Source organism: Neovison vison, chromosome 6, assembly GCF_020171115.1.
Source record: "Neovison vison isolate M4711 chromosome 6, ASM_NN_V1, whole genome shotgun sequence".
NCBI classification, from domain to species: domain Eukaryota; kingdom Metazoa; phylum Chordata; class Mammalia; order Carnivora; family Mustelidae; genus Neogale; species Neogale vison.
This window is the reverse complement of record NC_058096.1, coordinates 207,099,705-207,120,544: the sequence shown is the minus strand read 5'-3', so window position 1 is coordinate 207,120,544 and position 20,840 is coordinate 207,099,705. Positions and strand designations below refer to the sequence as shown.

Genomic DNA, 20,840 nt, shown 5'->3' with positions numbered 1-20,840 from the left:
CAGTCACTTCTGGGTTTCCTGTTCCTAGAAAGTGACCCTTTCGACATTATTGTCAGGATGCTCTTAATCTCCTGATGGACTAGAGACTAGTTTTTAACTTTCCTAAAAACTAGAAGTGATTAATTGGGCTCTTCTACGCAGAGGGGGGCCAATGGCTCAAGATATACTCTTTGCAGCCCCATATTCCACAGGATGTTACAAAGCTCAGTGGACAATCCACTCACTGACATAAAAGAATCTTCTCTGAACGTTCTACTTGTGATTCAATAGCCCTAGAGCACATATAGTCAACTGTAAGCAACAAACATCGATTAACTCAATCTTTCAAATATCTCTAAACCAAAATTAAGATACAGACAGTTAATCTACTCAGAGGCAAAAAATTAAATAAATAAAACCAATACTTGACATCAGGAAATACAAATGGGGGTTACAATAAATAAGTCTTCAACAGACCCTTGAATATGCACATACATTCCAATTCCCTGGGAATGGAAGAGCTGCCAGCCTCAAAAGGGACTAAGATGCATTATACTGTGTTAGTTATATAGGAGAACGTCCTTATTCCTATAAGACGACACATGCTGAATTATTTAGGGTGCAGATTCATGCTGTCTACAACTTATTTTGAAATAGTTCACCAAAAACAAAATAAAAATCATTTAGACTGCTAGATAGATACAGCAAAGTTGAACCTAACTGGTAGGCCCACAAAATCTCACTGCGCTATCCTTTCAGTATTTTCAATATGCTTGACTATAAGTAAACGTGTTATCAGAAGGCTATTCTGTCAAGTCTCCAGGTCAAGTAAAGAGAAATTACTAAAGTATTTATAGGGCCAGCTGGGTGGTTAAGCATCTGCCTTTGGCTCAGGTTCTGGGACTGAGCCCCGCATCCAGCTGCCTGCTTCTCCCTTTCCCACTCCCCCTCCTTGTGTTCCCTCTCTGGCTGTCTCACTCTCCATCAAATAAATAAATAAGTCTTTTTAAAAAAGTATTTATGTGATATGGTAAAAAAAATTTGACATTCAAATGTATTACATAGGTTCTCTGAGAAATAAATCAATTAATAACTCCTAGACAGGTGATGTTCTCATCCTAGTAGAATGAGTTTTAAAAATATAGGTACTCCTGACATCTTCTGGCCGAAGCCTCCCATTGGCTCCATCTCACCTAGAGTAAAAATTAAAACTTTACAGCCCATAAGCCCCTCATCATCTCCCACAACTGCCGCTACTGTGCGGTCCAGCTACTTGTCCATGATCTCCCCTTGCTATTCCTCAACTATGCCAGGCAGCTCCTGTCTAGGGACCTGTACAGTGGTTGCTCCCAGTGCCCACAGCACTCTGACCTAAGATGTCTGATGACTCCTTCACACCTATGCACAAATGTCACTTTCTTGGTAACATATTCCTTGACCTACGAAAATTACAATTCCATACACTCACACTCATCTTCCTAATCCTACTTTAATTTTTACCATACCACTTACCAGCCAACATACTCTTTCTACATATTTAATTTACACAATTGAAGTTTTATGTATCACGTATTTCATCTTCCACCATGAAAATATACAACCCTTGCAGGCAGGGATTTTGGTATGTTTTGGTCACCAGTACCCTAGCACAATGAAATGACATGGTAACAACACATTTATAGTCTTATTTATCCCTAGGAGTTAAAAGGGGGAAAAAAATAAAAGTCCAGGACTGACCTCCCATTCAAGAATGCTTATGCAATGCAGTGCAGGCTTGTACACTGACTCACTCTGACTAAATTCTGGCGTGGGTTTCTAAGCACTTGATCTCGTAGAGATGAATCATCTAGCTGCTCTTCCTGGTACATTTGCCTCTCCTTATGTAGCTCCTATAGATTTTCAAGAGGACCTGGGTCTCCTCCTACTATATTTCCCGTAGGATATAAGGCAGGACAGTACAATGGAGCTAAGGTCTTAAATGATCCTTGTTGAATGAATGAAAAATACAGACATACCAACATATGTTACTTCTGGCAGGAGGCGACAATAAAAAGAGGCTGAGCTTTAGGACTGGATATTTAGGTTCAAAATTTAAACCAAATTCTCACAAGCCTACATCATCTGATAAAACTTAGTTTCCTATGTTTTATAATAAAAATGCCACTTCCTCCAAAGGATTATTAAAAGAAAAAAAACCCTCAAGGGGCACCTGGGTGGCTCAGTGGGTTAAGCCCCTGCCTTTGGCTCAGGTCATGATCTCAGGGTCCTGGGATCGAGCCCCATGTTGGGCTCTCTGCTGAGCAAGGAGCCTGTTTCCCCATCTTTCTCTGCCTGCTTCTCTGCCTACTTGTGATCTCTGTCTGTCGAATAAATAAATAAAATCTTAAAAAAAAAAAAAAAGAAAAGAAAAAAAAAAAAAAAAGAAAACCCTCAAAGCACCAGAAAACCCCTATATAATATGTCACAAAGAAATGTTGATTTCCAACAACTTCTGAAAAATGTTTAAAAATTCTTTTCATTTTGAAACAAGATGGGATTGGGAGGGAGACAAATCATAAGTGACTCTTAATCTCACAAAACAAACTGAGGGTTGCTGGGGGGAGGGGGATTGGGAGAAGGGGAGTGGGGTTATGGACATTGGGGAGGGTATGTGCTATGGTGAGTGTTGTGAAGTGTGTAAACCGGGCGATTCACAGACCTCTACCCCTGGGGATAAAAATATATGTTTATAGGGCGCCTGGGTGGCTCAGTGGGTTGGGCTGCTGCCTTCGGCTCAGGTCATGATCTCACGGTCCTGGGATCGAGTCCCGCATCGGGCTCTCTGCTCAGCAGGGAGCCTGCTTCCCTCTCTCCATCTACTTGTGATTTCTGTCAAGTGAATAAATAAAATCTTAAAAAAAATATATATATATATATATATATGTTTATAAAAAATAAAAAATTCTTTTCATTTCATTTCTTAACTTCCCTCACCTTCCCCTATAACTGGGCAAATAAAATCTGATAATATTTTTAGTTAAATGCAAAAGGTCTCAAATATCAGTATTTTTTCTATTCCCAGAATGGTCTCTGGCCAAACAGAAACAAAAAACCATGCAGATTTAGAGAAGTCAGTAGATACTGTTGAATGAGTAGAGTTAAAGAGGATGAAATGACAAGCCCCTTCTGAGAAGTGAGCACTCATTTCCTCAAGAATTCCTAGAAGTCACCTAAAATGAAAATAAGAGGTGTTCCAGATTTTACCAAACACTCCCCACATTCCAAACCCACAATGAAAAGTTAGAAAGGTCTGGGGCGCCTGGGTGGCTCAGTGGGTTAAAGCCTCTGCCTTCGGCTCAGGTCATGATCCCAGGGTCCTGGGATCGAGCCCCACATCGGGCTCTCTGCTCAGTGGGGAGCCTGCTTTCTCCTCTCTCTCTCTGCCTGCCTCTCTGCCTACTTGTGATCTCTGTCTGTCAAATAAATAAATAAAACCTTTAAAAAAAAAGAAAAAGAAAAAGAAAAGTTAGAAAGATCAATGTGAGAAATCCAAGAGGAGTCCTGTATTTCACAAGGAAACTTACTTATTTTTTCCTGTATTGTCATTTTACCACTGTTAATAAATATAAGTTAATACAGACAGCATAATAAATTAAGTTTAACAATAGAAAGTATGTGAACTCCCCATTCAAGTACAGTATCTTGATAAGGAAAATCCTGCATCATTCTATTTCAAATCAGTGGCACTGTTTTGTTATATCAAGTGTCAGTTTAAATGTAAAATCAATACCTCCTTTCTGTGAACTCCCTATCTGGAATGTGGCTCAGAAGGAGCCAACACAACACAACACAATTTTGCTGAGCCAATTCCACCCCAAGAATCATTTGCTGTCTCCTAATTTATTCTGTCAGTCACAGCCCGACATAAATCCATTAACTATCATAGGCCAGCATTAAGTTACAATTCTATTATACTCATTCCCAAATATTCATATTATACTGGTATTTTCCTTTACACTTACTAAATGGTAAAAGGGCCCAAATTCTGTTGTTGCAACTAGTGAGTATCCACTGTACTTCAGAGAGGTTTTCTGATAGGCTATTTCCAGCTACTATGAATGAAGTTTACTTTCTGTGCCATTCAAAGAATCATACCCTGCCGCCTCCAGTGCTTCCTGCAGCAGTCGGATCCAAGCTTTGCTCCCTGCGGAAACCACACATTCACTACTCAATCAGAAAAAGGACCCCAGAAAGACTGAGGTCGCTTGATTTGGGGTTTGTTAAATTAGAAATGGCTATGTTTGCAACCTGTTTCTTAACCCCTAATGCTCTATGGGATCACCTACCAAAATTTTAAAAACAGATTCACATATAGAAACTTGTCCCTGATTTTGCTAAGTACAGAAACTTCTTTGAATCACACTAAGAAGGTGGTGCCAACCCTTTTCAATTCCATGACCACAGGGAACCAAAAGATGCTGCAAATGAACCAAAACCACAAAAAGTCGAGGAAAGTAAGACATTTCCCAGGCATTCAATAGGTCCAGGCTTCCCCTGCCTGAGCTGGGCACTGCCTGGTGGTGCAGAATCAGTAAAAAGCAAGAGGGATATGGCTCGGCTTGCTAATTTGGGTATCCATCTAAGACAGAAAAATAAGTGAGTTTTCAAACCAAGAAATACTATGGATACTCTGTTAAGAACAAGTAAAAAAAAAAAGTCAATAATTTGCTCTAAGGGCTAAGAGTAAGAGGTTTGATCCAAAAATCTGTTTCCAGATATCTGCAAAATGAAACTCCTATATTGACACTTTCACGAAGGCAGAGGGAACAAAAGGAATAGGACATATGCAACCTCACAGAGACCATGAGATTTTATGCTTGAAGAGACCTCAGTGCTATCTACTCAGACCACTCAGAACAGAGTGGAGTCTTGCGTGGCAGTTTCACTTTCTATTTTACATACGCTTTATTCTGTAAGAACAAATCAAAGAGAAATAAAAAATGACTGCAGTTGAAGCATAATTAATAAACTGTACACAACTGAAACAGAGATAGAATGAGGCGAGGTGACAGCAAGAAACCTTTAGCTTGAGTTACTCATCAGAAACTGTTTCATAATGAAGAGAAAAAAATTAATGAACAATATAAGAAATGTTGGGAATACACTACTGATAATCGTGTATGAAATAGTTTCCCGTGGTGTGAAAATTAGCTTCTTTTAGCATATAGGAACACTTGCCATTTGAGAAGCCAGGTATTGCTTATGAAGCTACTTTCCTAAAATTTTACTTCTCTTTGTAATAAATTAAAGTAATCAGAATTCCTTAGCAGCAAAACGTCATCTGTCCAGTATCACAAACTAGCATGACTATGAAATATCCTGGAGAGAGTATCTAACCATCACTTTCATGTCATACCTGAGAGAACTCAGAGCTAATGAAGGTTAAATAACTTTTTGAAAGTGCTAGAGCTGTACAGGGCAGAACCAAAGGTACAACCCAATTCTGCAAAATCCTAAAATCCAACGAACAATATGTTGTCTATAAGACACCTATCTGAGATCCAAAGACACAAAGAGATTGAAGAGTAAATTAAGAGAAAGAAGATATTCCATGCAAACACAGTAGCCAAAAGAGAGCTGGAGTGGTATGTTAATACCAAACAGAATAGACTTACAGGCAAAAAAAGATAAACGAGAAAAAGGAAAGATGTTATATAATGATACCAGGGCCAATTCATGAGCAAGATCAACAATTATAAATATGTATACAACTAACAAAATATACAAAGCAAAACCAGACAGAACTGAAGGAAGAAATATAGATAGTTCAATAACAACAGTTGGAAATTTCAAGGCATCACTTTCAATGAAGGGAAGACCAACTAGAAAAATGATAAAACAGACACCTTGAACAACACTATAAACCAGCCAGACACAACATACACAGAAGATACCATTCAACAACAGTAGAATGCAAAAGGAATACTCACTAGGTCAATATATTATGCAATAAAAAAAGTCTCAATAAATTTTAAAAGATTGAAACCACACAAATTGTCTTTTCTGAATACAATGGAATGAAATTAGAAATTGGTAACAGAAGAAAATCTAAAAAAATTCATTAATTTGGTGTATAAATAACACACTCTTTTTAAAACAACCCCTGCGTTGGGGCACCTGGGTGGCTCAGTGAGTTAAAGCCTCTGCTTTCGGCTCAGGTCATGGTCCCAGGGTCCTGGGATCAAGCCCCGCATCTCCTCCTCTCTCTCTGTCTGCCTCTCTGCCTACTCGTGATCTCTGTCTGTCAAATAAATAAAATCTTTAAAAAAAAAAAGAACCAAATAAACAAAAAAACAAAAACCCTGGGTTAAAGAAGAAACCAAAAGGGAGATTACAAAATACTTTGAGAAGAATGAAAAACAAAAATATGTCTAAACCTACAGAATGCAGTAAAAGGAGCACTGAGAGGGAAATTTATACAGCAATAGAAGTCAATATTAATAAAGAAGAAATATCCCATCAATATCCCATCTTCCAAAGCAAGGAAATATTAAAAAGTGGAGCAAACTTAGGCGCACTTGGGTGGCTCAACTGGTTGAGTATCTAACTCTTGATTTCAGATCAGGTCATGATCTCAGGATCATGCAATCACGCCCCATGGTGGGCTCCATGCTCAGCATGGAGTCTGATTGAGATTCTTTCCTTCTCCTTGCCCTACCTCTGGCTCCTCCCTCCCTCTCTCTCAAATAAGTAAATCTTTAAAAAAAAAAAAAAAAAAGCAGATTTAACCAACAAGTAGAATGAAAGAATAAAGATTAATTACAGTGGTGATAACACAGAGAACAGAAAAACAACAAAGAATCACTGAAATCAAAAGCTGGTAAAATTGATGTCTTTAAGACTGACGAAGGGAGGAAAAAAGGACCAAATTACTAAAATCAGGAATGAAAATGGGGACATTACTACCAACCTAATAGAAATAAAAAGGAATGTAAAAAGACATTATAAACTTTGTTTAAAATTATTTATTTATTTATTTATTTGGCAGAGAGATAGAGAGCACAAGTAGGCAGAACAGCAGGCACAGGGAGACGGAGAAGCAGGCTCTCTGCTGAGCAGGGAGTACAATGCAGGGTTGGATCCCAGGACCCTAGGATCATGACCTGGGCCAAAGGCAGACACTTAACCAACCGAGCCACCCAGGCAACCCCCATTATAAACTTTTTTAAAAAATAGCTTTACTTAGATATAATTCATATACCATACAATCAACTCATTAAAAGAGTACAACTGAATGAGCTTTAGTATATTCCAAGATATGTGCAATCATTACCACAGTAAATTTTAAAACCTTTCTGTTACCTCAAATAGAAACCCCATACTGGCTAGCTATCATCTCACTTTGCCTGTTCCTCCTAGCCCTAAGCAAACATTAATCTACTTTCTGTCACTATAAATCTGCCTGTTCATGACCATGTTTTCAACGATGATCCATGAGGTCACATTATGTCAGTACTTCATTCCATTTTATGGTTGAGTAATACTGCACTGCAAAACCACATTCTCTTTATCCATTTATCAGCTGATAGACATTTGAGTTGTTTCCACTTTTGGTTGTTATGATTTTGGTGTGTGTGGGGGGGGGGCAACAAATGAGACAATGTGTATGAAATAGACAAATTTCTACAAAGAGGCACACTACCAAAATAGAAAACCTAAAAAGACTAAATAGAAAACCTAAAAACCTAAATAAAAAACCAAAATAGACTAAATAAACCTAAATAGAAAACAAGTAAACAGAGTAAATCAGATCCTAGAAAACATTAAAGAAAAAAAATCAGGACTTAATGGCTTCCTACATGAATTCCAGCAAACATTTAAAGAAGAATGAGCATCAATAATTCTCAAAACTCTTCAAAAAAATCAAGAACAATTCTTAACTCATTCTTAAAGGTAAGTATTATCCTGATATCAAACCAGATAGAGTTACCACAAAAAATGAAAAATACTAAACAAATGCCCCTTAGGAATACAGATGCAAAAATCCTCAACAAAATACTAACAGCGAACTAAATCCGAGAAGAGTATTCTGTGGAACATTCCCATGATCAATCAAGTGGGATTGATCCCAGAACTGCAAAAGAGGTTCAACAGGCAAGAATCATTAATACAACATATTTAAAGAAAAAAGTAAAAACAACACATGGTCATCTTAATTGATACAGAAAAAGCAGCTGGTGAACTCCACCATGTTTTCCAGATAAAAAGATTCAACAAATTACGCATAGAGAGTATTTTCCTAAACTCAATAAAAGGAATCTAGGCAAATCCAATAGCTAACATCATACTTAATAATGAAATGCTTTCCCCTTAAGATTAGGAAAATAATTTCACTTACAAAAGCATTCAGAAGAATAAAATACAAAGGAATAAATTTAACTAAAGGAAATGTAAAACAGGTGCCAAGAGCACACAACAGGCAAGACTAAAAAGTTCAGAACAGTGGTTAAATTAAAGAAGATCTAAGTAAATGGAAAACATCCTACGTTCAAGGAATGGAAGACTTTGTATTGCTGAGATGGCAATACTCCCCAAACTGAATGCAAATGAAAACCACTTCACAAACATTCCAGTGGCGTATCCTTTAAAAGCGGGGGTGGGGGGCGCAAGTGTTGGTGAGAACATGGAGAAGTCAGAACATTCATATGTCGCTGGCGAAAACATAAAATGGTACAACCACTACAGAAAACAGCTCGCTAGTTTCTCAAAAAGCTGAACATAAAATTACCATTTGATCCAGTAATCCCACTCCTAGGTACCGAGAATCAAAAAAAACTTATATTCACAAAACATCCTGTACCTCAATGTTCATATAGCAGCATTATCCAAAAGAGTGAAAAAATGGAAACTATACAAACATATGCAAACTGATGAATGGATAAGTAAAATGTGGTGGATCCACTGAAAGAATATTACTCAGCACAGAAAGGAATGAAGTAGTGATCTTCTATTACAAATGGATGAACTTTGAAAACCTTATGCTAAGTTAAAGAAGTCAATACAAAAGCCTGCATACTGTATGATCCCATTTACAGGAAATGTATGAAATAGGCAAACCCACACAGACAGAAAGCAGATTAGTGGTTACAAAGGCTGAGGAGAGAAGAAATGGGAAACACCTGCTTAACTGGTTTGAAATTATCTTTTGGGGTGACCAAAGTGTTCTGGAGTTAGATACTGGGATGGATGCACAACACTGTGAATGTACTAGAAGCTACTAGGCTGTATACCTGTAAGTGATTAAAACAGAGAATTTTATATGAATTTTACCTCAACTGAAAACAAAAACCAACAAATTTAAACCTAGCCAGCAACATAAAAATTAAAATAATCACAAAGTCCTCTCAGAATTCTTATGTTCACATGCTCAAAACCTAGATCTAAAAACAGGCATCACAGGGCACCTGACTCTTGATCTCAGGATCTTGATTTTGGGCCCCAGCTGGGTGTAGAGATTACTTAACTAAAAAAATAAATCTTAAAACCTGGCATCATCACTGGAGCACATGGGTGGCTCAGTGGGTTAAGCCTCTGCCTTCAGCTGATGTCATGATCTCAAGGTCCTGGGATAGAGCCTCACATCAGGCTCTCCGCTCAGTGGGGAGCCTGCTTCCCCTTCTTTCTCTGCCTGCCTCTTTGCCTACTTGTGATCTCTGTCTGTCAAATAAATAAATAAAATCTTTAAAAAAACCCACAAAAAACCAACCTGGCATCAGATACTTCACAGCTGTGATGTTAATTTTATTAACAGCTCTCAGACAACCTTTAAATTCTATCACCATAAAAGGGATAAGAGAAAAAAATCATATACTAATCTTAAGTGACAAGTTGATACTAATCATTGTTCTCACCCTAATAGAAATAAAAAGGTATATAAACAGACATTATAAAAATATAAGCAAACAAACCCAATTGTTTAAACAAGCTGATAGGAAAATACAACATCTATTAGTCCTGTCCGTGGGGACAGCCAGAACTCACCAAGCTTCTCTGGCTCGTCAGGTCCTGTGCCTGCAATGCAGCTGCTCTCCAGGCCATAGGTGGGATCCACTTTCCCAGAGGCTCGTGCCGCTTCTTGTACTTTCTTGACATGAGCTTCGACCAATTCTAGTGGTACCTCCTCTCGGACCCGAGAAAACTCCTCTGTTCAAGAAAACAAATGGAATAATGTGACTTGGTTTTGCACAAATATTTGCTTTAACGTAAACCACTAGGAAATCCAACACATTAGGTAGGGTCTTGCACGCAGTGACCTTTCTGGGGACTCAGTCTTAATCTATCCTAGCGAAATAAGAACACCAGATGAGATGGTCATGTAGACTACTGGAATTCTACGATTCTGTGTTTTAACTTACATGTCACAGTATCTTGCTGTATAAATAGAGATTTCCAAATTTTCATCAGTAACATCAGAATTTCTGCCAAACTTAATCTAACGCTGCAGGCTAGATAGTAAGGCAAACAGCAAGTATTAAATAACCAAAAACCCAAGAAAGGGTTTTATAAGCATGAGAAAGTTCTAATTATAATAAAATCGAACAATGTTAAAAGGTTCTTTGGCTGGTTATGTCAAAATCCAAATAAATTTAAAAATATACCACAAAAACTATGCTTTGCCCTCTGATTCTTTTTTTTTTTTCCTTTTTAAAATTTTATTCATTCATTTGACAGACAGAGACCACAAGCAGGCAGAGAGGCAGGCAGAGAGAAAGGGAAGCAGGCTTCCCACCTAGCAGAGAACCCGACATGGGGCTCGATCCCAGAACCCTGGGACCATGACCCAAGCCGAAGACAGAGGCCATAACCCACTGAGCCACCCAGGCAGCCCCTGCCCCTCTAATTCTTAATAAATGCTCTTAGTTTTAGAACTATTAATATATTAGGGGCACCTGAGTGGCTTAGCAGGATGGGCATCTGCTTTTGGCTCACGTCACGTCAAGATCTCAGAGTCCTGGGATCAAGCCCTGGGTCAGGATCCCAGCTCAACAGGGAGTCTGCTTCTCCTTCTCCCTCTCCCCCCAACCACCCGTCTTGTCCCTGTGCTCTCTCTCAAATAAATCTTTAAAAAAAAAAAATTGCAATACTTTTAAATATAACATCAAGGGGTAATGTCTGATTTAATGTTGTATAACTGAAATAAACATTGCAGCTGATAACTGCAATCAGTTATCAGGACAACATGTATACAAAGTAAAGTACTAAACCATGATCTGAAACGACTATGTTGGCGACGTGGTTCGGGGAAGTCCATACCCAAAGCTGCTTTTGCTGCGGCAGATGCCACACGAGGGTCCACCACAGATGCCAAAAAAGCAACAGTGCTCATGACTGGGTTTCCTGACTGACTGAAAGGGACAGGCTGGTAAGCCAGGGGCCCCAGGGAAGCATCCGAATTCTCAAGGTAAGGGTCCTCAATAGGAAGCCTCAGAAAGTGGAGGATGCATTCATCCTGAGTACGACTTCCAACGTGCTCTGACACTTTGTTCCAATCATCCTTGTACATCTCCAGGGCCTGCAACAGAAAAACACAAGGAGCTTTAGTGTCAGGTAAACAGAAACTAATACGTGGCAGTATCAGAGGCCTGTGACTATTCTTTAATGAGTTTTTAAAAAAATAATGAAAATGATTACATGGTACACAAGAGAACAGGTAGATCCGATGGCTCTCCTAATTATATTAAATCTCAATCAGGAAAAAAAAATAAATAAAATGCATACATACATAAAAGGAAGAGTAACCATCTTTCATTAATACACACAACTGTTTATAAAGAAAATCCGAAGAAATCTATTAAAAAATACCAAAACTAAAAGGTTTAACAAAGTCACAAGACAGATGTGGAATAGAAAAACTCTATTTTATTTCAATGAAAAGTTTTAAATTGGAAAAGAAGTATTTGAAGTATCACAAAAATGAAACACCTAGGAATAAGTATAATAAAGAATGTGTAAGATCAACATGCTGGAAAACATGAAACACACTGAGAGAAATTAAAGACCTAAATAAAGAGCTATACCATGTTCCTCCATTAGCAGTCTCGAAATTAAGATGTCAACTCTCTCTAAACTGAGTAACAGGTTCAACAAAATCGCACGCGAACTCAAAGCCTTTTTTGTTGGAAATTAAGAAACTGGAACTAGGGACGCCTGGGTGGCTCAGTTGGTTGGACGACTGCCTTCGGCTCAGGGCGTGATCCTGGAGTCCCGGGATCGAGTCCCACATCGGGCTCCCAGCTCCATGGGGAGTCTGCTTCGCTCTCTGACCTTCTCCTCGCTCATGCTCTCTCTCACTGTCTCTCTCTCTCAAATAAATAAATAAAATCTTTAAAAAAAAAAAAAGAAACTGGAACTAAAATTTATAAAGTATGTAAATTTCCAATTTAAAAATTCATAATTTGTCCGAGAAAAATGTTGAAATACACCCCCTCCCAAAGTAAAAGCAATTTCCAAGGGGGAGAGGGACAGAATGTTACAAAGAAAATCAAAGAATCAATTGGATAAAAAGATTGTATTTGGTTGTTGATCAAAATTGCTATTCCTAGATTGTTCTCAACCGGGGGCAATTCTGCCTCCTTGGGGACATTCAGTGATGCCTGCAGATATGTCGATACCGGCATCGAGTGGGAAGAGGCCACGGATGCCAGTAAACACTGTACAGTTCACATAAGAGCCCCCATCACAAAAACAAACAAACAAAAAATGAGGGTCCACCACAGCACAAATGTGGATTGCAGGAGGCTGAAAAATCCTGCTCTAGAGCCTGATTCGCTGATCTATACTGCAAGATGAGCTTGGGAGATGGTACTTTCCACATTTATGTAAGTAAATTCCTAACCCAGGGCTCCAACCGCTGCCCCAGGCTTGCCTTCTTGCTGGAGTGGTAGAGGACTCCCCTCAAAACCCACACTAGCGAATGGTCTTATTCCTTAGATCCCTTGAAAGACAAGGCTAATTCTGGGTTTCCCCTGCATAACCAATAACCTCAGGTAGTTCTAGAAGGAATCACTTGGGAAAGGAAAAAAAAAAAAAGACCTAGATTGTAACAAAAAAGAAAAATTAATCTCTCTCCCTAGGGTTTATGGGGCCACAAACATATAATTGGGGCTATCTTATGTTTCTGATCATGGGCAGATTTTCTTAGGATACTCTACCATAGTCTTTTCAAACAAGCTTATTTAAAAAAATAAAAATAAAAATGTTTTCCTTTATCTTCCTCAAGTAGAGTCAAATAAGAAAATCCAGGAAGTTTTTTCCAGCATAGATCTAAGAAACCCTTTGACATGCAAAATTCAAGAGTCAGTGTCCAGAAAAGCATAAGGCAGAGAAAGAGAAGACCCAAGCCTGGGCATTGACAGCAGCATTATGTAACAGGAAATTGAAGATATGTTTTCTAACTGAAAGAAGGACTACGTTAGCCTTTTGTGGCTTCCTAAACCGGTGACTCATTTTCAGGTGACACACATGGAATTCCTCACACGTTTTACAAATGAAATCTACTCAGACAAGTCCCTATTATCATTATCTTATGCAGTATATTTTTCCCCCAAAACTAATATTCAGCCTTATTATTAGCCTTCATGTCTACCAATTCAAGGTCTTTTTTTGTCTTTTTTTTAAATGGTTTTATTTTTATTTATTTGACAGAGATTACAAGTAGGCAGAGAGGCAGGCAGAGAGACAGGAGGAAACAGGCTCCCTGCTGAGCAGAGAGCCCGATGAGGGGCTCAATCCCAGGACCAGGACGACGCTGGGATCATGACCTGAGCTGAAGGCAGAGGCTTTAACCCACTGAGCCACCCAGGTGCCGCAAGGTCTTTTTCAAACTGCAATTATTCATCCACTGTGTAGATTCCACACTGGCTAGCTGCAAAACTTAAACTATGCCTCCAAAATCTGTAATAAGACAATAATCCCCAGTATTCCACGCAAGAACTGTGCTTTGATGAGAAACCATATCAAATAAAGTGTTTTTAAAATAAAAGCGGGAGTCTAAGAATAATCTGAAGCAGTTGGGATGCTGCCTGTGTGATATATTTGTCTAATAAAATGGAGTGACTGGGCGGGGGCCGAGACCTTAATGCATCTTCCAGGTTTATGTATTTACTAGGAGGAAATTAACCAGCTCTGGTTATAAATCCATTATAAATCTACTTCATATATTAAGCTATTAATTACCCACAAATAAACTATAGAACTAGAAGGTGTTGGTGGTAAACAATACTGCTGGGGAGCCTCTGTACAAGCACAGACAACACCTGTTGATCCAACTGCATGTTTAAAAGAAACACCAACCACTGGACAGGTACCACCTGCAGGAGAAAAAAATGCACTATTGTGTAAGGATACTGTGGTTTTCTTGGATATGTTCAGGGTAAACAGCAACCCAGCCACTGTGTCCTCACTCTATATTTACTATTCACTATTCCTTTTTTTTTTTTTTTAACTATTCACTATTCTTAAATGTGATAACGAATGAGTAGATGAGAATACATTAAAATGGTGGTAAAAACTCAAAAAGAAGAAATCCTTTTGAATTTTAATCCAGAGAGATTTGAGATAATAAGGAAAAGCAGAAAGGTGTAAAAAAAAGAAAAGGAAGTTGTGAGGTTTTTTTTTTTTTAAAAGATTTATTTATTTATTTGTCAGAGAGACAGAGAGAGAGAGCACACAATCAGAGGGGGCAGCAGGCAGAGGGAGAAGCAGGCTCCCTAGATGTGGGACCCGATCCCAGGACTCTGGGATCATGACCCGAGCCAAATGCAGACGCCTAACCAACTGAGCCACCCAGGAGTCCCGAAAAGGAAGTTGCTAGTGCAATACTAGAACTTCTTAAAAATACAATTGTTGGAAAAATTCAAAAAACCAAATTAAAGAATAGAAAACAATGAGCCGTCAGCAGGTCCAGTATATCTCAGTGTGGGATAAAGACCTATGGCGCACCACTCTTGCAGAGGGACCCAGAGAGCAAAGAATTTTCCGAATAACAATAAGACACCGCTGCCTTTTCATAACAATAACATCTGCCAGGTAGGTGCTAAAGCAGCAGTGAGTGAGCCGCCTACCATCAGCATGAATCAAGACAGTGGCGCTGGACTGTCTTCAGAGTCGATCTAGTCTTCAGTGCCACATCCTCACAAAAGTAATCCAAATTCACTTTAAATTTATTAATTTTATGAATCCAAACATCAAAGTCCACTTGTTTTGGTGTTTGTACTATGAAATGTGAGGTACATGAGGGAACTAAAAATCAACCATCCAAGCATAATAGGGGGCTGAAGGAAAAGGACTGAGCCACCCAGGTACCCCTATTTCTTCTTTTTTTTTTAAGATTTTATTTATTTGACAGAGAGAGAGAGAGATCATAAGTAGGGAGAGAGGGGGGGGGAAGCAGGCACCCTGCTGAGCAGAGAGCCCAATGTGGGGCTCGATCCCAGGACCCTGAGATCATGACCTGAGCCGAAGGCAGAGGCTTAACCCACTGAGCCACCCAGGCGCCCCTATTTCTTCCTATTTTGAGTGGGAATATGAAGCTGGGGAACAAACCAGCCTTCCTGTGACCGGAAGGGAACACACTGAGACAGAACATAGACATCTTAAAGGTGGAACAAAAAAAACAACAGAAAAGCTAGGAACCTGATGATATACTTGAAAAGTGAAAAGAATGTTGGGGGGAGGGGCACCTGGGTGGCTCAGGGGGTTAAGCCTCTGCCTTTGGCTCAGGTCATGATCTCAGGGTCCTGGGATACAGCCCGAGCTGGGCTCTCTGCTCAGCCCAAAGTCGACTTCTCCCTTTCCTCTGCCCCTCCCCACCACTTGTGCATACAACGCATATTCTCTCTCTCAAATAAATAAATAAAACCATTAAAGAGAGAAAAAAAAGTTGGAACTGCCAATCTGAAGAAAGCCATAACATCCTTATGGTTTAAGGACATAAGGCTGCTAGATTAGATTTTCTGTTCTTTGTGGAGAAAGTGAGATTTTCTGTTCTTTGTAGGCAAAAGCATTCCTAAGAGATTAAACAGTAAACTTCCTCACTGAGTCCTAATTTAGCTCTCACATGCACATCTTACCCATAAATACTAAGTAGTGTCATAGTCTTCACTTTACCCAATGATTGTTCTAGGACAAGATAAATGGTCCTTCTTCAGAAATGGCTGACAAATACGGAACCCAATAGTCTGTATTTCTTACCTTCAATGCAAAAATAATTGCTAAGATCTACTTGTGTATGAATTTGCAAGAATCTCCAAGACATGAAGAAATCCAAAAAGCATTCAACAGGCTGACTGGCAGATATCGTGAATTATCATTGGTTTAGTGTTCTGCTTTTAAGAACAAAATAGTATTTTCAAAGACAGATGTCTTTATCTACTTCTCTGGAATCATTCTGGGAAATACAGAGGTTGTGGACTCAAATGCATGTAAGCACTGGAGAACAAATCGACCATAACCAAGGTGGGCTAAGTTTGAAGAAAACTGGGATCTGAAGAAACATTCCACTTCCAAGGAACACCTGCTACTGGAGGTGAGCCAACTACTGCTCCATGGGAATGAGGTGCCAGAATTACCACATCTTCCAATTTTGGAGGAGAAATTAGAAATCTAGACTACTTTTGCAAAGCTCTAGTTATTTGTTTCATGTTGGCAAAGATTTAAAATAAACAAAATAACCCAACCTGGGCCAAAAAAACACGTATCCAGGCTTGATCTTCCCTACCAATAGCTAGTATATCACCTCAGGGTGTGAGGTGCGATATTCGACGACGGCCCAAGAAAATTCTATTAAAACTCGATACATGGTTCAAAAAACTTCAGGATTAATTCCAAAGGTGTATTTCAAATGTGAGTCACACAGACTAAGCATCCATCTCCTTGTGCTAACGGGGCTCTGCTACTGACGTGCTTACCTCCAGGAGCAGAAGGGTCTCTTGTTCAGTCCATTCTCTTCCAGCACTGGCACCTTTACTCTAAAGAAACAAAACCAGAAATTAGGTACTCGTTTCCTAAAGGCTGATATGGAGCTCAGGAGGAGTCCCTTCTATGTAGAGGGAGCTGTTTTATGCAAACAACCAAATAAACACTTAATAAATAAAATAATAAATAAAACACTTAAAGGACCCTAAATTTCCAGCAGAAAGGCAGACCTATTTCAATGATTTCTTGTCTATCAAGGACTCATAGACCACTCAGACATATTACTTCTATCATTTTGATATTTAAAGATATCTTTTGAAGCTACAAAGGCTACAATATTTTAATGCATACCATGAACTGGCTATGAAATTATCCATAACAAAAATATTTGGTATAACTTGAAGGAAGCACTTTTTCCAAGATTCAAAGACAAATTATACTACATATGAATTACTCTGAGGGATTCTTGATTCTAACTGCAACAAGTTCAAATTCTCTATTTTATCACCTCTTGATTAAAATAATTACCAAGTGATTCCTTAAATTTCAAATCACTCTTTGTATAAGAATCCCTTTAACTGCCAATTCACATGAACATGGGGAGAGAAGAAAGACAATTTTGTCTTACATAAAAATTAAGATTTATCAATTGATTCATACTTCTTGAGTTGGAAGGCCCTGCTCCATTCATAGACTGGCAGAGGACAGGATGTGTGGTATACCTGACATTATTCTTCACCTATAAATGTTACCAATTCAAAATATACATTCTAATATATCCCTTCTCTGGAAACTCTATTTTGGGAGATTAGAATTTAACAAATCAAGAGAAAATATCTATGATCTGTGATTTCCTTGATTGTGATAATAAAGCTTCTCAAGTTATTTGATTCAACCTTTCTGTGTAACTGCACTAAATATTATGGGTAAAAGTTAAATTACGACTTGCTAGATTTCCATGGTATTCGATACGTATCATTCGGAAATTTTTGCAAAAAAAAGTACTAAAAATAACTAGTCCTTTAACTAGAGAGTAAAGAGAAACGGAAGCCTCATAGAATTCAAGTCATACACATGACGCTGTGAGAGGGAAAAAAATGCATATAGCTGTAATTCATAAAACACTGTTTAGATTCCTTAAGGATTCTAATAGCCAATGTTCATCTTTTAGTGAACCAACCTCAGAAGTGACCATCAATCAGATTTGGAGCTCCAAGAGGACGAAAATTCATTAACACTTCACCTAAATCCTAAAGAAGGCAACTCTGACTACAGGAAAGATCCATACAAACTACATGTGACAGCATTTACTGGGGACATGCAGAGCGAGAATTTCTCCACCTCCCAGCCACACAGTATAGTTTTTCCTCTTGATAAAAACTGGTTCTGGGAAGAGTGCGTTATCTCAACAGGGCCCATGAGATGACTGTCAGGGTTTCTGCACAACTGGAGAAATTTTTTCTTTTGTACTTACTGGGATAGAATGTATGTACAATAAAATACCCACATCTTTTCACATATACACCCATGTAACAATGTAACTACCACTCAAATCAACATCCAAGGGGTCTCTCCTTTAAACCTCAAGTTGAGAGCAACTCACAGAAGTACACACTATACCCAATTCTATAATCATAGGTTAGTTTTTCTTGGATATGAACTTTGCAAAACCATTCAGTATAAGTTTGCGGGTCTGGCTTAATATTATGTCAATGACATTCAACCCCACTCTTTACATGAAGGAGATCAATTCTTCATTTCTGCGTTAATATTACATTGTTTTAATAAACCACAATTTAGGGCGCCTGGGTGGCTCAGTGGGTTAAGCCGCTTGCCTTCGGCTCAAGTCATGATCTCAGGATCCTGGGATCGAGTCCCGCATCGGGCTCTCTGCTCAGCGGGGAGCCTGCTTCCTCCTCTCTCTCTCTGCCTGCCTCTCTGCCTACTTGTGATCTCTGTCAAATAAATAAATAAAATCTTAAAAAAAAAAAAAAACACAATTTATCCACTATATGCTTGATTAATCACTGTTTACAGTTTCTGACTATCCTGATAAGGCTGCTAAGAACATTCATGCACATTTTTTTATATATCCATTCTTTAAAAAACTGATTTATCTTATTTATATAGCTAGGAGCTCAGTGACTGGGTGTGTTTATATATATTTAGCTATAATACTGTTTCCTCCACTTGTATTTCCTGACAGAGTTTGTATAGGTTGGTATTATTTCTTCCTTAAATGTTTGGTACAGGGATGTCTGGGTGGCTCAGTCAGCTGGGCATCTTCCTTTGGCTCAAGTCATGATCCCAAGGTTCTGGGATTGAGTCCTGTGGCAGGTTCCCTGTTCAGCAGGGAGTCTGCTCCACCCTCTGCCTGCTACTCCCCCTGCTTGTGCTCTGACAAATAAATTTTTACCAAAACTGTTTGGCATAAAAGCATCAATAGAATCATCTGGGCCTAGAGTTTTGTATTTAGGAAGGTGTTTCACTACATATAGATATAACAGACACAAGGCTATCCAAGTGCATTAATTTCCTGTGGCTACTGTAATCAAATTATCACAAACCTGATGTTCTAGAATAATGAAAATTCATTCTCTCACAGCTCAGGAGGCTGGAAGTCCAAAATCAATACAACTGAGACAAAAGTCTTGATCTTAGCAGGGCCATACTCTTTCTGGATGCTCTTGGAGAGAATTCATTCTATGCCTCTTCTGCTTTCTGGTGGCTGCTCTAAACTCCTTGGTTTGTAGCCACCTCATTTTAACTGGTGCCCTTTCCTCCTCTTTTTTTAAGATTTTATTTATTTATTCATGAAACAAAGACAGAAAGAGGGAAGCAGAGGCAGAGGGATAAGCAAGCTCCCCATGTAGCAGGGAGCCAGATGCAGAACTCATTCCCAGGACCCTGGGATCAAGACCTGAGCCAAACACAGACACCTAACCGATGGAGCCACCCAGGTGCCCTGTCCTTTCCTCTTCTGTCTGCAAATCTCTCAGCATTCATCAAAGAACACATGCCATGGGGGCGCCTGGGTGGCTCAGTCAGTTAAGCCTCTGACTCCTGATTTCAGTTCAGGTTATGATGATCTTAGGGGGATGGGAATGAGCCCCACATCGGGCTCCCTGATGGGCAGTGGGGAGAAACTTGAGATTCTCTCCCTCCAATAAATAAATAAAATCTAAAAAAAAAATCCCTCCCCCCTTTTCTGATCTGTAATTTGTGTCATCTCTTTTCTTCTTGATTACTCGGGTTAGAGGCTTGTCAAACTTATTCATCCTTTCAAATAACCATCTCCTTATTTCATTCGCTTTCTACGATTTTTCTGGTTTTGGTTTCTAGATTAGTTTTGTTGTGGTTAGCCAACCACATTTATATCACATGTATGAAATCATAAATCACATTTTATAGTATCACTCCTTTAAAACTGAGACCCATTCTATGGCTCAGAACTGAATATACTTTGGAGAATGTTCCCCAAGAACTTTTAAAAAATGGTGTTTTCAGGCCTCCTGAGTGGCTCAGTTGATTAACCGTCTGCCTTCAGCTCAGGTCACAATCTCAGGGTCCTGGGCTCAAGCAACCACATTGGGCTCTGCTCAGCAGCAAGTCTGCTTTTTCCTCTCCTTTTGCCCCTTCTTCCCCAACCCCAGCTCGTGCTCTCTCTCTCAAATAAATAAAATCTTTAAAAAAAAAAAGGAAGGGACGCCTGGGTGGCTCAGTTGGTTAAGCAGCTGCCTTCAGCTCAGGTCATGATCCCAGCGTCCAGGGATCGAGTCCCACATCTGGCTGCTTGCTTGGCAGGGAGCCTGCTTCTCCCTCTGCCTCTGCCTGCCACTCTGTCTGCCTGTGCTCACTCTCGCTCCTCTCTCTCTGACAAATAAATAAATAAAATCTTTAAAAAAAAA

At 39.1% G+C, this 20,840-nt stretch overlaps 1 protein-coding gene across 3 annotated transcripts in view; it reads right to left on the bottom strand.

Moving 5' to 3' along the window:
* The window catches only part of SMARCC1 (SWI/SNF related, matrix associated, actin dependent regulator of chromatin subfamily c member 1), a 170,918-nt gene that overhangs the window by 58,582 nt on the left and 91,496 nt on the right, over positions 1–20,840 (bottom strand). For all 3 annotated transcript variants that reach the window (XM_044253682.1, XM_044253683.1, XM_044253684.1), the window contains exons 19-21: positions 16,926–16,985; positions 11,272–11,530; positions 10,000–10,161 (exon numbers count right to left, since the gene is read on the bottom strand). In XM_044253682.1, the coding sequence (XP_044109617.1) occupies positions 10,000–10,161; positions 11,272–11,530; positions 16,926–16,985 (481 nt within the window). The remainder of the gene's footprint in view (positions 1–9,999; positions 10,162–11,271; positions 11,531–16,925; positions 16,986–20,840) is intronic.